The following is a 17848-nucleotide window of genomic DNA, read 5'->3' on the forward strand; positions in this document are numbered from 1 at the left end:
ACAGAATAGGTATTACGAGCAGGACGGTGTGTGCTGGTTTGGACTCATCCTTCACACTGCTTGATGTAGGGAGAGCAAGGAGGATATGATATGATATATAACTTTCTGAAATTCAAGTCTCTGGAGTGAGATCTTTGCCGTTATTCGGCTGGTCATATGCGTTTGGGTACAGAATAGTTATTAAGAGCAAGCTATTGTTGGATGATGTCACATTGCAAATCAAATTCACACTGTTAAAATCAAATTCATTTGCAAATCAAACAAGCACATTGCCATGTTAGCAATGTGGAGGTTTTCTCCTCCACTCGCACCGACTTGCAAATATAATTTTTCTAAGAATGAATTGAAGGTCCGGGTAAAACAGGCATCAAGGCTGCGTGTTTCAAGTACTTGTGCTCACTAGACCTTTACTTGCTGCTGCTTAGAACTTGTTCAAATTAATGTGTAAATGCACAACTCTTCTCATGTGTTTTAGCCGGTATGCATTCCCTGCGGAGTAATAGACGATCATATTTTAAATTGAGGATATTTCAAGTACGTGTGTCGTTTTCGTTGCATTGTGTATGTTCCTTTTAAATCTATGCAAATAGCAACCTTTTTTAGGTCCTAGTAGTATCATGGTTCACTGATCTTGTCACATCTTGAACAGTTTTATACTGCATTATGCAATGGAACCACTTGTGTCCGTTTGCACAATTTTATTCTGCACTACAGAACCACTTGTCATTGTCAAGTAAACAAGGAAATATGATTTAACAGAATAGAAATAGAATGACATACTAGAATATCGTAGATGAATTCCCTTGATGAAAAATTCTCTACAAGGAAACAGCGATTCTTTGGGTTGGCTCAAGACTGGGAGAAAGGAAAGTGCAACAGCTCTTCTTGTTTGGGGCTGTTGATGCTCGGATCCCTTTTGTTATATCTAAGGTTCTCTGCCATTACTTTCACGTAAGGACAGGAATAAGACCCGGTTTGGTTTCACAAATCATTTTATCTTATCTCAACATTTAAATATCATTTAAATATAAATAATTTTTAGTTTCAACTTTTTAATATTTTTATCTAATCATTACAACTTTCTTAAACTTCCCAACAAAATCAATTTTTTCAAATCCGAAAACAAAAATTATATTAAAAATGTACAGTCTGATCATCTTTTAGCTTTATAATTTTTTTAATCAACTGGTTTTCTCCTTTTTCAAAATTTTATAAAAATTTAAACTTAAGTTATTTTATTATTATTTATAAATTATTTTATATGGCATAATATACTTGATGTTATGATATCCATTATTTCAATGGCCTTGAAAAGCACAAAGCCTGTAACGAAAATTCAAGCAGTTGGATATACATCTGGGCCTGGCCTCGGTCTGTAATAGCATCCTAATATCCATGTTTGAAGTAAAAAGGCTTTCTGTTCCAATTATCTGTAGTCTAGTTGTCTTTTGTTAAAGATCAATGTGAGCTACGGAATAGGAATTTTTTTTTCCCTCTTTAGCAGGAAGTAATAGAAGAGAGTTTTGTTATATAGAAGTAAAGTTGTATACTAATCTGTATATTAATATTGATTCATTTATATTTAAAATTTAAATTAACACCGTTTTTACTAAAATCTACTTTTTAACCAATCACATTAAATTGATATACATATTAGTGCACAAATATGCTTGCAATTAAATTTTTCTATAGAAAAAGTATACTTTTGAATTCAGTTTTGTTTCGGTCGGCCGGAATTTTTCATTTCAATGCAGCATTCGATACATAATACATCTCATTTCATTTCGTTTTGAGCTTTGCCCCATTCCGGCCGACTTGAGGCAAAAGATCATAATCAATTTGCAAGCATCATCTCAAAACTATAAATCTTGGCAATCACTCCTCCAAAGTATTATAAAAGTTTGATTATCCACTCCACTCCATAAAAAGCTTGACATAAATGCCCTTGATAGAAATAAAAAAAAATTAAAAAATAATTTTTCTCTTTTAAAAATTACGTTACAAATTCTTGAAAAAAAAAAACAACAAAATACCCTATTAAATTAAGAGAAAATATTATTTTGGGGGTAATTATAAATTGGATGGATGTTTGGTAGGCTGCTTTCGGTATTTTCGTTAAAATTTGATAGGGTTGAATATTAAATTAAAAATTAAAATAGCCAGAAAATATAAAACTTAAAATGAAAAGATGACAATTAAAAATACTCTTGATAAAGAAAACTAGAAACTGACAAAAAACGAAGAAAGGAAAAGAAAATCATAAAAATAAAAAATAATATGCTTTTTAAATCCTACCATGTTAGAAAAGGGCTAGCATAATTTTCCTTTCTACATAATTAAATTATGGTGTAGTTAATAATCCTTCGTGTGATATTTTAAAGGAGGTTACAACCATAATTTTTGTGACAAGTATTGACTCTTGATTCATGCAATTGACAACCTCAAGCGGTGGAACATACTTGCGCACAATTTGGCTTATTCTTATCATCAAGACTACTATAAGCTCCCACAAATGTTAGTATAAAAAGACGAGTTATGTTACATACAGTCACTTTTAAGTACTTCTTGCGCACTCCACTGATATGATTGACCAAAATAATTATTTTATGAGCGGTACTATATACAATCCTCTTAGAGGACTGTATTGCAATCCTAGTGTCTAAAATGACTAGGTTGTCTACATTTTTAGGCTTGCAATTACTACTTTACCCCTCCTTCCTCTACAACCTAAAGCTAAATGATAACATTTGACATTATGCACGAACACTGCTGCGCCTCATACCAAATCTCCATAACCACCTCCACCATCAACGGTGTCACATACTCAAGGTTTGTTTTCTTTCCCTTTTTCTCTACCATCAATGGAACATTCTGTTTGTTTTCGTTCCATTTTCCTCAAGTTTTTTTTTCTTTTTTTCGGTCTCAAGCTCTACCTTATTCGTTTTTCTTTTCTTCCATTTTAGTCATTTGCAGTTCTTGTTTTCTAGAAAACGAGGAGGGAGATCGATTGCAAGGATAGTAGCCATCCTTTTGCAAATCACTTGCTCGAGTTTCACTCATATGTGGAAATAAATGAATACTATGTACTAATTAGTGGGACATCAAGAATTAGCAATGGGATTTACCAGAACCAAACACAAACACATTCTATGATTTTTATATGCATCTGAAGAAGAAAGAGGATTTATTCTTCTCTAAGGAAGAAGACGACGACGTAGCATACGATGGGGAGAGGTGACGGCCACGGTGACGAGGTGAGGCGGGGCGATTTCATCTGGGCGAGGAGGGCGATTTCATCTATGTATGGGGCATGTTGGTTTCCTGTAATGAAACGCAACATTTTATTTAATAATAAAACACTGCGTTTCATTATGCTTGCAACGCAGTTCCCATTCGGGGACTACAATAAGAATTTCTCTTATTTTATATTTAAAAATGTGATGCAGCCAATCACGTAGAATAGTATAGTATATCAAGAATATGTAAAAATAACTCTATATAGAATTTTTGTAAAAAGACTGCTCAAACATGCATAGCAAAAAACCTAGTTGACCCAGCAAATACAAAAAGATTCATCCATGAATCAAACAATAAAAAATGGTAATAAAGTTCCAAATTTATTTCATACATATTTGTTCATGAATCAATCACAAAAATCCAAACAAGTAAAGGTACTACTTCCTCGTACTTATATTCTTCTAGTTCCGAGGTGATTTCTTGAGCTTCTAGATTTTCCCACAATTTTAGCTTCCTACATGACTAAATTACAATTGACACAGACTTAATTATCAAGGAATGCACAAAATTAATTAAAGGCTCCTAGATTTACCAATAATGAATTTCCATAATTATATGTATGGCCAACTAGTAAGCTAGAGCATGACCATTTCTTATAAGAGAAAATCGTTGGAGCCCCAATATTACAAATCGCAAGACTCGAATTATGCTTAAGGCAAACTCTCTCTCTCTCTAGTAAAAAGCCTCTAGATCTATTTTTGCTTGAGGAGGAAGAGGCATCAACTTCCAACTCCTTCTCTATCAATTTCCCTTCTTCTTCATCTACCCATGTCTATCGAGGTAATTCTCTTTTCTTAGGTTTTTTTTTTCCCCTTCAAGGCTAAAAAAGACATATCTACAGTTTTTCAGCAACTCTCGAAAAACACACGCAACACAAGAAGACTCCAGGTTGCAAATAATTCAGAGCATAGAGGCAGTTTTGCAAGAATCATTGTGCATGGTCATCATGCGCCACTCACAACTGCACATGATCCTCAAGTGCCACTCATTCTAGTAGCTTTTCTCGCTATAGGCACTGGATCATTGAAATCACCACCATCAAATATTTTAGATTTGACTTTTGTGATTGAAAAATTACAAGCGTGTTACCTTCATGCACTATCACAAATTTTGAAGTTTACCGAAATTAGTCCAAACTATAATTTGTCCCTTTTTGCATCTATCTTACTGCTTTGTTTATTGTTTAGTAATAAATAAATAAATGTTCATCTCTTGTATGTTTGCTTATAGAGGTTGAGTCCTCTCTTTTTATAAAATGTGAGGTTGAGTCTTTGTTTAAACAGAGTGTTGTTTTGTTTCTTTGACATTTGTTTGTGAAGAGTATCCACAATTGGGAAGATTAGACTAGTCACAAAAGGAAAATATTGTAATGGTAAAGTTTCAAATGCACTAATTGGTTTATGCGATAATGGTTGATACGTGGATGTTCATGGATGTTAGTTTTTCTGATGAATGAATGATGATAGTTTTCCTTAAAAAAAAAAGAAAAAAAAGACTAGTAAGCTAGTGCATGCTTTAGTCAACTCAAGGGTAGCTTGAGCTAGCTAGCCGAGCCAAGCCAAGAAAATATAGCCTAATTAACGTTGTAGTACTACAAACTTATCTCGAAAGTTTCTCCTCTAATACTATTATATGTAGTGTTGTAGAAGTCTTGGGAAGCAAGTTTTTGTTTTGGTGTTAAATGTAACAAAAGTAGTGTGAATTAAGGGGAAATTGCTTTTCTTTGGGGAAGGAAGAAGATTGATCAACTTTTTTCTAATCATGCCTTAGAAAGTGATGACAAAGAGGAAAGTGAATATGCTTCCCCCATCATTATATAAAACTCTCTTCTCTTGCAATCTATGATTATTAATTATTATTGTTATTATTCCCACCATGACCTCCATGCACTTTCACCTTCCACCGCAAACCCCAGCCGATCTAAGTCCTGTCATACTCAATATCCCTAGCCTTTGCCTTTTTCTGCCACATATATCTCTTTTCTTTTCTCAAAAGGATCGAGCCATGCATCCTAAACCTAGATAAATATTTTTTTTTTATCATGAATAATTAATTAAATAAATTTCAATAAAGCAAGAGTTGTGTAAGTTTACTTCAGTTCAATCATCCAACTCCCCTCCATATATATTCCCTATAAAGCTGTTTGCTGCATGCTTTCCTTTTCCTCTCTCTCTTTGCGGGGTCCTTGGCCTGATCATCATCCCATCTATAAGGCTTCCTTCCACTTTGTTTCTGATCTATCATCTATACCTGCTTTTCATACATTCTTCTTATACATGAGTGAATAGATCATTTGGTACTCCTCTTGTATGTATAATTCCTTAATTTTGCATTAATCATCAAAGTTATTTCTTCTTCTGAATTGAGTATGGAACTTGTATGATTTCAAATTACTCACTACTTTGCTTGGGTACTGTTGCTCATGCAAGACAGAATTTTCGAACATACATATAACTTATCATCATCCGTACATGTTCAGATTTTAGTGGATTTAGAGCGAAATACAATGGGAGTCTTATAACATTTATTAAACATTTAATATATGGTACGAGAGATTTGCATAAGTTGTAATAATTATTTTGAATCATATACATTGTTTCTATCTCTTAAATCTAAGGGCTAGAAGTTGGACAAAGACTCCCATGCATGCAACCATTACCCTGTAGTACGTACTAGTACTCCCATATATATATGGTCATCAGCAAAATATTTTGATTCCATCATTTATTCATCGTATTCTTGCAAATTAGTTGCACCGTCGTGTTCGGCTATTTTGGAATACACACATCGATCGTCGTCTGATGATGTTTGATCATGCCATTATTTTTCACTGACATTAATATATATTCTACATACTGAGATCAATTATCTCCTCGCAGCATGATCATACTAAATTCAGATCAACCTTTCCTTCCAATGCCCCCACGTACGTACGTTCTTTAATTTCACATGGACGGTTTGTCTCATATGCTTGTATCTTTTTTTTTCTTTTGTGAGTCTAGTACGTATAAATATCCATATAATTGCTAGCTACTTCATGATCGATCATGATCATCTGGTTCTGTGGTGACCAGGACATGAAACCAGCTTAATTCCTCTCTGTAAATGAACTAATAAATTAAGCCACAAAGAAGCAATCTGAGCTGCATATGTGCGTGCGTACTTTGTTCCACTTTTGGCAACAGTGTTGTGGTCCTTCCTTACCGTCACGTCCTTTTCCATTAGCATTTCCCTGCAGATATCTTACCTTAATTTCTTAGAAGAACTATTTCTCGTATATTTTATCCTCTAAAATGAATATTTTTGTTTTCTCCCCGATGATCTTGATCCCGAAGAGTTGGGTATATTCCATTAGACGTCAGTAAGGGTTCGAATCCTTTGACTGAATTGGGTTCCTGATCATGAGACCGGAATATCCCATGCATTAACACGTACAGTACAAGGTTTATCCACACAACAAAACAGAATAATATAATGGAAACAACAATAATAATAATAATGGTTGTCTCCCTATAATTGGGGAATCCTTAATGGCAAGTACTCTGGTAAATTGCGAGTGAAAAAAAAAAAAAAAAAGGAACCTCGCACAGTGGGGAGAGCGGATTGTGGACCATAATTCTTGAGTCTTCTGCGATCTAGTTCAATGATCTGTGCATCAGATCATCAATTGCAGAAGTACTTTATGCTTGACATGATTGAGAAGCCAAAAAGGGTTTTCTTAGTGGATATTTAGGTGGCAATAATATTAGTATGATTATAATCATGGAAATATGTAAAAATAAAATAAAAATAAAATCAGTGAAAACTCATGGACAGTCTGTATCAAACTAGCTATCAAAAAAACAATGCAAATGATTTTAGGATAACGGCATAATTATAAACCAGATGATCAGAACACCCATTGTGCCAATTACGATCATTTGCAGCACCGAATTCCGATGATGTCTATCGATTGCCATTTTTATATTATTGTGCATTATTGGCTGTCATCAAGATTGGGGGAAAAAATGCTGCTTTAAGAGCATTTTGCTTTGTAAGTAATGGACTTGAGAGGCGTGGGGCCTTCCTATATATGCACGAAATGATGGCGAAGATGATGGGGGGACCCAGAATGGCTTGATCATCACACGGAATCCCTTGGATTGAGGAAGTTTTTATGGCAGCAGCCTTGAAACGTGGGACCCTTTTTTTTTCAAAAAAACACCTTTTTTTTCCTTTAACGTTCATCAGCTAGCTAGCCATCCACACAGTATAAAAAGAAGAGAAGGAGAAGGAGAAAAAGAATGTGATGTGCATGTGATCCAACAGCCTTTATGTTCCCCGGCCATGATCTTCTTCTTCTTCTAACCAAATACTCACGAAACTACCATTCTTGATCTTGCATCGATCAGTCTTTTTTGACATTCGGTGACTAATACTTACTTTATTGGTTAATCATGTTTAGGTCATATATAGATGTCTATATATTTGGTACTAAAAAAAACTTATTTCTTTTTGGGGCCCCATCTTTAGACATGCGAGGTCGGCCATGCATGCATGCATGCATGTTGTCTGATGTTCATCGATCAGACAGATTAAAAAGCATGTTATTAGTGGAAATCAAAGGCTAAATATCACATCAAAGATGAGGAATATTGTCTAAAACATCTTTATTTTGGAACTGTAAGAGTTGTGTTGTAGAATCTACAAAGAATAATCCTATCATTTATATATCCTGTACAGATCGAAAAATCATGGCAAAGATTCTGACGTTCATATATAGAAGGATCCTTTTTCACGTAGAAGTTGAATTGGTACTACTGTCGTCTTTAACAAAGGAAAGAGAGGGAAAAGATGATCAAGAAAGAAAGGGAGAAAGATATATAATGGAGGAAAGACACACCTTGTTGCTCTCTCCTTTTAATGAAACTCTAAAGCGACTTAAAAAAATGTGCTTTATCTATCGATAAGAAGCAATGGCCAGCCATGCATGCAAGTCTACATGATCTTTTGATCCCCTTTTGAATCCAAGTGTGGACAGAATATTATGTACACTTTGAATTAAGAAGCTGCTCTTGAACGTCTTTTTTAAGAAATAAAAATTTACTTTTGCATGGAAACAAGACCTACCTACCTACCTATCTCCATCCTCCATTAATATTATATTAACAGATACCTTCGAAGTTAATAGCAATATTATTCTTTACTTCATTTGGGACATGCATGCAGTACTGCCTAATTTATTAGCAATATTTAATGAAATTTTGAAGTTGCGGGTATTTATCTGTTGAAAATAATTTGTGGGGAAGAACAAGTATGAGTAGATTAAGGAAAATCTGAATTAAGGAAGTGATGCAGATTATGATGTGAACAGCTTGTATGTAACACCTGATCATTATGAGCTTGATCTTGAGTACTATAACTGCTCAAAAAGTGTGGACATTATGATTGTAGTCTAAGTAAATTAATGATCTTGGATATGGTTGACGTACATGCAATATTTATAAATATCAGAATAAAGCTAATTTATTGATCTATACCTACTCATCATGATTACTTATATCCCACTAGTACAATCAGCTTAAAAGCTTTACATTGGGGAATTAAGGTAGTTGAATATATACATTAAATGTTTAATTTTCTTCAGGCTTAATTCAAAGTCTATTTTTTCTTTAAAAAAACAAAATGTCATGAGAAAAAGTTCTGATTAAATGATGTACGTCTTTGTGGCCGATACATCAATTGAATTGTAATTTGTAAGAAAATGTTCTTACAAAATATAATAATTTGGTTCCATTAATATTTAACTCAGACTGATCTCAAGGTAAGCTTGAAAGTTAAAAATTTGTTTTCCACACATTTAGACAAAAAAATATATTCCTTCAAGTTCTTGTTCGAATTTACAGAGTTAAGTTGAATTAGAGAGACAAACATATAAAATAGATCTTACAACATTTATGGCTGGCTATATATATATATATATATATATATATGGATATTTCAAACAGCATTAAACTTAAAAGTACTATTAATTAGGCGGCCTCGTTTGGATGGTCATATGAGATGAGAAATATGTAAACAGTAGTGAGACGATTTGTGCATAGTAGTGAAAATATAGTTTGAGTTAAGATTTTTATTGGGTTTTGAAAAATGAGAGAAAAAAAATTAAATAAAAATATTATAAAATTAAAATATTGTTAGAATATAATTTTTATTTTAGAATTTAAAAATGTTGGATTTTTTTATTTTATTTTATATGGAGTTTGAAAAAGTTATAATTATAAGTACTAGATGAAAAAGTATGAAAGATAAATTGAAAAATATTTATATTTGAGTAGTGTTTGCACGTTAAGATAAGATTAGACAAAAATGGATAAGATGAGACCAACTGTATATCTAAACGTACAAGACCTTATTCTTATGGTAGAATCAATAACAATAATAGTAATCTAGCTATTAGTGATTAAATAGTGATCAGTATATTTTAATTGCCTTCTTCTTTCGGCTTAATTGGGAAGGAAAAGAAGTCTTTTTGCTTTGAATTGAAGGTGCAACAGTGTTAGGAACCAACCAGCTTCTTTTATGGTCAACATCTTTTCACCGTTCAATTTCGCCCTTTAGCTAGTGGTAATCTGTCCCTCTCTCGATGAGAAATGTCCCCTTGACTCTAATCCAGATTCCTACAGCTTACAGCTTAATTCAGTGATCGATCCTTGACCCCCATATTAAGTGTTCACATCCATGAGGAATTTTAACGACTGATATGGGTACTAGACTTACGTTGTTACGATACATCATGAATCTCAAGTACCATTTCTTTTATTTATAGTTGGTGGAGACAGTATATGTATTGAAATATATTCATTGCAAACCAAGGCAAGCCTTGCTAAAAAGAGTAATGCTAGGAACAGTTTTAGAATATAAAAGTATTGTGCACTCCATTGGAAAAAATTGGGTCTACTATTAGAAAAATATTTTTCATATGGATCTCAAATTTATACACTTTTTTCAAAGGGAGTACGTAGAACTTATATATCCTAAAATTGCAAATATCATTTCTCTTTTAAAAAAAAATTGGAATCAAGTCAAAAAGATTTTGTTTCTCATTAATAGTTTTTGGTGCAAACCCAATTAATTGATGTAGGGTATCAGTTAATTTCTCCCAAATCATATATATTTATGATATTAGTTATTTTCCTCAAAATCATATATTTATGTTCATTCTTACCTTATTAGTAAATATTTAGTTTCAAGTTTGGAAGTGATTCTGATTTCGATTTTGATCAAATTTTTTTTTAAGAATCTTATTTATTTATTTTTCATACAATAATTTAGATTTTTCCTTTTTTCAAAAAAAAAATCTTTATAGTTTCTAATTTTACAGCTATTTAAGTCCGACTTGCGAGTTTCATAGTTTAATTTCAAATTTTACTATTAATCAATATTATTCAGAACTATTTCTTTGTGTTTTAGGTGAATATCTTGTCTTCTCTGTATTGATCATTTATTGGAACTAGCCATCAAAATTAAACTCTATTTTGTTCGGCATCAGTCTTGCACAAGGTTAACTAATACTTAGCATTACTCGTCACATTTGAGCATGTATTTACATATATAATGTAGCTCCTTGCTTGATATTGTGTTCGGACCGAAATGTGATATTGTTATTTGTAAGCTTGTTTATTGACACACTACACACGTAGTCGAAACAAAAATCTAACACATGCATCAGTCAACATAAAAATGTGTTTTAATGATTTTTTTTTTGTAACTATTACAATGATCTAACACATCAAATGATATATTAACATGACACCATCTCGTAATAAGCAAAACTCGATCTAGAAAATCATGAAACAGATTTTAAATCTGATTATATATACACATGAGATCAGGACAAAACCTGGAGCTGCATGGGTACAATATTATTAATGCACTGTGCACACACTAGAAAGACAAACGGGTATCTTGTCTCTTCCATTACTACCCAGATGCCATTTCCTCGTGGGATCCATATCTCCTCGTGACCCCATTTCCTCGACTACTCTCTCTCTCAAACTTGGAGTATTGCTCCTCAAGATAATGAGTTTGAACCCTCTTTGACTAGTCCCCACTCTCTCCCCCTATCTATCTATCTATCTATCTATCTCCAATATTAGGATCAAAAGTACCCATAATATAGCTAGCATTGCCTTTTTTTTTTTTTTTTTCCAGTTTAAATTATGGACAATAAAATATAGAGCATGTAATGGTTGTGTTTCTCGCCCTGCAGAAAGGGGTCAGTGAAACAGACAAAAAAGAGTGCAAGAAGAGACAGAAGAAAGAACCTTGTAGCTTGTCGTATAGAATACAGGTTTTGATTCTTTCCCTTTAGAAAGAGTAAAGAGACATTTAAAACAAAAGAAAGAAAAGAAAGTGTGTACGTAATTATATAATATCTCTGTCATTCATATCAGTAGTCCGCATGACCCAATACTTTTTTAAGAAATGGGGTTTTATCCGTATTCGCTCTATGTTTTAAGTTGTCTCTCCTTGAAATTCTCATTCATTCAGTTTATATTATTATTATTATTATTATTTGTTTATATACATATATATAATAGTAAATGTTGGGTTATATATAGTTTAGAGAAGTGATACAGACATAAAATTATAAACTAGTATGATTTTATTTGATCTGTTAGATCTATTTTACGATAAAAGTAATTTTATTATAATATTCTAATATACTATATAAAATCACGTCACTTTTATAGATTTACTTTTGTATAATCTCTTAATTTGTAATTAAAGTATTTATCTATATATATAGTTTATTATTTATGTAGATAAGATGTATATATTATATATATTTTTTATGAAAGGTATCGGCGGTGGTCATGTGAGGGGGGAGGTGGGGTTGGGGTTCACTTTCACAGCATTTTAGAAATTAGAATAGAATCTTCTTGGCTCTCTCATGCAAGACCTGTAGAAAGGGAAAACTGGAAGGGTTCTTTATTTTTTTTGGGTGTTGTTTTGAGGGTGATTTTTTTTTTTTTGCTAGCCAGTGATGGTGGTGGTGGGCTCGGTAGGATCTGTGTGAGTAGCTGACATGTTTGTGAGTGAGAGAGGGAAATCAGCCTTTGTTTCTAGATCTCCATATTTTGTGGACCCCCCTTTTAATTCCTCACTCTCTCACCCATATGTCTTGCATTATTCAGGCAAAAATGTTTCACAAAAATGGGATATTATTTGAGATGTTTTCAATTGTAGCACATGATTGAATTTTATGCTAATTTAATTCTAAAGTAAAAATTTTATGTGAAGTCATTTTTACGTACTTTTTTACGCACTTCACTAATATAATTGGTTGTGTCATTTTTTTAATATAAAATAAATAATTTGGCTAATCGCATCAGTAAAATACATAAAAATGACTGTATGTAGTAGAACTCATTTCTTTTCACACACTTCTTTCTCTTTGGTGATCATTATCGAGATAATCTACTGGCCCTCTTATGATCATAATTAGGGGATCTACCTTTGATGTATAATGTTTCAGCTTCGGATCATAGATAATCAGACTTTTAGATTGTTCTTCATGTTCTAGCCATCATTGCAGATATATAATCTCATCAATGATCAAATTTTGAATTACATGATGATAAACTATATATATATATATATATATAATAAGTGGGGTTTTGTGTGTGTACATATAAAAAAGAAAACATCTGAAATGATGTTTGGACAGGAGGAGGTATATACGTGGGAAATATTCCCAGATCAAATATGCACAAAACATGAATAAGGGAAGAGGGTGGTGGAATTAAATAACGTACATGTCTAAGCTAGAAAAAAACAAAACAAGAATCACGAGAATGGTATACTTGCAGAACCATAAAAATTAAAAGGACGACTGTTTCCATGACAGCCGCTGCAATTACTCAGAGAGTGCAGATGGGTAAGGCCGGTGTGTGAACAAGAGAGAGAGAGACAGAGCAAACGTTTTAGAAGGTCTTCATCTCATGCCGGGGAGATCAGGCCATTTTCCAGTGTAATTGAATATCGGGACTTGAAGCTATAGCCAATCGACAGTGCTTATAACTATGTGCATGCATTGATTCTTTCTAATTTATTTTCCTTTTTTTTCATTTTCTCTCTGTTTTTTATTTTGTTTTGGCCGCTAAAGGGGGAGGAAAAAAAAATCAAGTATGCACATGCAAATGCTTAATTCTTGCCTCTTCTTGTATATATAACTTGTCTTTTGTCATATTTGTTGTACGTGGATTGAAAAACTTTTTAAATTTCTTAACCATTTGTTTTATTGATCAAATGAAGTGTACCAGATCAAGGAAATTAAGAACCTCATGATGTTTACAAGCATGTAGGTGACTACATTCGTGATGGTTTGGCGACTAGATCACTTGGAAAGATGCATCGATCTTGACTTGTTGTCGACATTTAAATGATTGACGCATGCAATCACTTTAAATGTCTCATATCCCTTAGTTTTCTCTTTCTGATGTTCATGATCTCCCTATTGTTTTGGCACTCTTTTACTTCTGTAGAAGTGGATGAGTCATGTAGGAATGATAGTTTGGTTACTTCTAGCAGGCATTTATTTTTCATCACTCATTAAGAGTTTGTCCAATACATGATATACATAGTCCCCCTCAAAAAATATTGGTTACTATTTCCTTTTAAGTCTATAATGTTGAGGAAAATTAAAGTCTTGCCTTGTTGACTATTGTTTAAAGTGATACGTTACATCTTACTCTACTATGTCGACATGATACTATTATCATTTTTTGAAAAATGTCACTTATCATAATTGCAACAGCGACGCGTGATATAAGAGTCGAGGTCTAAAGTATAATTCAAATTCAATTTAAATGAGCGTTTTGGATTTCTTATCATCTAGCTAGGCTTCATATGTCTCAATTTCAACAAATCAGTCACACCGAGAAATGTGATATAAGTTTTAACATTCATCGTATTTAAATTGGGTTATGAAACAATTGAACATACTACTAATTAATTATACCAAGTTTTACTCCAATTTAATTTTTGGACATGGGAAATTAGTGTGGGGAGAACATGTAAAAAGTGCGAAATTTTATGGTGGGGAACCGGGGCAGTTTAACTTTGTTTTTCCAATAATGAGAATCATAGGCACGATCAAATTAATCAGTTGAGTATCTATGTGAAATAATTAGTCATCATTTTCTTATTCTTTTCACTTTGGCCTGCTTTAGTGTCCCTACTGATGATCTCCTCCCCTACTGTCACTTACTCATCACTACTCAATGAATCCATCCATCCATCCATCCATCCAACATTACTACTTTTTATTGGATCCCTCATTAACCACTTATTGCAATGGTTTTCATGCAATCTTGTTCAAATTTTGACACCTGTGGCCTTATTACTGCATCAGAAACAGTAGAACTTGACCTTATTATGTTCCTATTGTCCTGCACACATGTCATTCTACTGATTAGAAGGCATGAAGATCCCATTCCTCCTAGGGAGAGGAAGAGAGAGAGAGAGAGAGAGCTGCTACGGGTCGATGGGAATGTATGTTTATAACTATATAAAACAAATATTCCTTGGGCCATTACAAAAGAAAGGAAAAAGCTGTCAAATTTTTTACCGTCATTCATAGAAACTTTTGGGTCCAATAATTCAATCACCTGGACACGTCAGCACCAAGAAGCCGAGCCGTGGAAGAGCCAAAGTAGGCAGGCTAAAGGTTGTGGGTGATATCGAAGTTTGGAATATTATGATAGAAAGAAGGAAGGAGGGAAGGAGGGAGAAGAAACAAGAAGAAGGAGAAGGAGAAGAAGAAAAGTGGTTAGAGAGAGAGATAGAGACTGAGAGAGAGAAGCATTAGAAGGGAAGAAGAAATGTCGTCACCAAGAACACAGGCTTTAAATCCAATCACGTAGTTCGATGTATCCTTTACCTTATATCTGAGAGAGAGAGAGAGAGAGAGGTTGGAGTAGTAGAAAATGATGGGGATTCGAAATTGGAGACTGTGTTTTTGGTTGGTGACATTAAACAACAAAGGGAAAACTACAAATTAGAAAAGAGGACACTCGTTTGACGTGAAGTGATCGATGAAACCCAACAACCTTCCTCTCTCACTCTTCTTTCTTTCTTTTATTCTTAAAAACTTTATAATTTATTCAAAAAGACAGTATTTTTGCTTGACGGGAATACCCTTTTCTTCAAAGGTTTTGTTTTACCTACATCTGCATTATTCTGCAGCATGCTTATCAGAAAAATCTTACCTTTTTTTATCTCTCTCACTAAAACTTGCAAGGAATTTTTTAAGGTGCAATTAATGATATGTTCTTGACAAACACAGTTCTTCTAAAAGAAGCTGTGCGTAAGATGCAGAATTTGGAACCCGAACAAGAAAAGACTACGACGAATGCAGAACAGTAGTATTAATGAATTATTTGACAGTACATTTAGTATCAGAAATTAATGAAGAAGAAAATGGAAGAAAAAGCTGGGGGAGAGAACTTGAAGGGATGGATATATAGGAGAGGGTGTGCAATGTCAATTTGCAAAGGCCTGCACTGCACCATCCTCCTGTGCGTGATTTTAAGTGGGTGTGCGCGGGATCCATGTCAGGACCCGAGAGATCAGCGCGAGAGAGAGAGAGAGAGAGAGAGAGAGAGTCACGGGTTTGTCTTGAAAGGCCCTTATTTCACAGTCCTAGACAGACAGACACATATTCTTCCCCACTACATAACCGAGGATGGAAATATATAAAAATAAATAAATAAAAAATATAGAAAAACAGGGGGGAAAAAAAAAGGTTAAATAATAATACTTTTTTAAAAGAAAAAAACAGGAAAAAACAACAGCATTACACAGTACCACCCCCCTCTTCCGCCCAACATTTTTATCCAGCGACAAGCAGTCTTACTCGTCCACTCAAACCCACTATATTACTCTCCCTCTCTCCCCCTCTCTCTCCATCTCTCTGTGCTTGTGAGGAAAAGAGCTTCTGCTTGAGCTTTCTTTCGATGGCTCTTATGCTAGATAATTGTGAAGGCATTTTACTCTCTTTAGACTCCCACAAATCAGTTCCAGCTCCATTCCTCACAAAAACCTACCAACTAGTAGACGATCCCGCCACAGACCACATAGTTTCTTGGGGAGAAGACGATACCACTTTCGTTGTTTGGCGGCCGCCTGAGTTCGCTCGAGACCTCCTCCCCAACTACTTCAAGCACAACAACTTCAGCAGTTTTGTCCGACAGCTCAACACCTATGTGCGTATATATGTTTATATAAATATATGTATCAAGCTTAACTCTCTCAGACAGTATCATGTGTTAGAAATCAGTCTTTGATATGTGTTTTGCGTTTTTACTGAAATGGGTTGTCTCTTTGTTTTGCTTGTGTGTTCGGAAAAACTAGGGTTTTCGAAAGATCGTGCCGGACAGATGGGAGTTTGCCAACGAGTTTTTCAAGAAGGGGGAGAAGCATTTGCTGTGTGAGATCCATAGGAGGAAAACTGCTCAACCTCAAGTAGGCATAAACGGCCAGCACCATCATCATCACCACCCGCATTCTCCACTTGGCGTCAATGGCGGTCCGAGTTTCTTCCCCTTTCAAGGCCGACTGAGCATCTCCCCCTCTGACTCGGACGAGCAAGCCAATTGGTGTGACTCTCCCCCACTTTCTTCCCCGGGCGGAGGAGGCGGCGGAATCTCTGTTGTTGGAGGTAACTACAACAGCTCGGTGACGGCGCTGTCGGAGGATAATGAAAGACTCAGGCGAAGCAACTCCATGCTGATCTCTGAGCTCGCACACATGAGGAAGCTTTACAATGATATCATTTATTTCGTACAAAACCATGTAAAGCCTGTGGCACCAAGCAATTCTTACCCTTCATCTCTACTTCTCTGCAACCCACCCGCGACTGCAACTCCTCTTACTTCTAATAGTCCTATACTGCAAAAACCTTTAAACCAGATTCTCGGGTACTATCCTACTAACCCTAAGCAAGCCCCTCACACCCATTCTTTGAACTCGCCAAGCTCTACAAAGAACTCCATGACAATTCTTGAAGAATGCAATAACAATGGCTGCAAGACAAAGTTGTTTGGAGTGCCTCTTCAATCGAAGAAAAGATTGCACCCTGAGTACTGTGCTAATCCAACGAACATGGAAACTAGCAAGGCTCGTTTGGTCTTGGAAAAGAATGACTTAGGCTTCAATCTCATGCCTCCTTCAACATGTTAGTTTCCTCGAATCGATTTAAGAATCTAGGATCCTAGCTTTTTCACTTTCTTTTTCCACCCTTTATTTGTTTTTCCTATTTTTCTTGTTTCTCTTTTTCTTTTTCATCTTTTTTAGCACTCCGAAAGTCTGATGATATTAATATTCGATGATATGTGTGTGCGTGCGTGTGGGTTTTTGTGAGTGAGTCTGTGTATATATAACTTTAGTGTCGGTATTATCTTTGTTCCCCCGGCCTCAACCATGAATGCAGGTGGGTTTTGGTTAGAGTGAAGCTGATTATATAGCAAAGTTTGAAAATCACCAATGCCATGTTTTATTTTGAGCA

General features: G+C 34.5%; 1 protein-coding gene across 1 annotated transcript; it reads left to right on the forward strand.

The window, feature by feature from the left end:
* Positions 1-16157: 16157 nt before the first annotated feature.
* Positions 16158-17848, forward strand: LOC122298509 (heat stress transcription factor B-4). The gene is made up of 2 exons (XM_043108279.1): positions 16158-16547; positions 16696-17848. The coding sequence occupies exons 1-2, from the start codon at positions 16299-16301 to the stop codon at positions 17521-17523; spliced, it is 1077 nt and encodes a 358-aa protein (XP_042964213.1). The 5' UTR covers positions 16158-16298; the 3' UTR covers positions 17524-17848.

Source organism: Carya illinoinensis, chromosome 16 (assembly GCF_018687715.1).
Source record: "Carya illinoinensis cultivar Pawnee chromosome 16, C.illinoinensisPawnee_v1, whole genome shotgun sequence".
NCBI classification, from domain to species: Eukaryota; Viridiplantae; Streptophyta; class Magnoliopsida; order Fagales; family Juglandaceae; genus Carya; species Carya illinoinensis.

Bases quoted from the DNA above. Each gene is read 5' to 3' on its own strand.
- LOC122298509 (XM_043108279.1), top strand. From the start codon at position 16,299: ATGGCTCTTATGCTAGATAATTGTGAAGGCATTTTACTCTCTTTAGAC. The intron at 16,548-16,695 runs GTGCGTATATAT...CGGAAAAACTAG, and splicing joins TCCGACAGCTCAACACCTAT to GGTTTTCGAAAGATCGTGCC.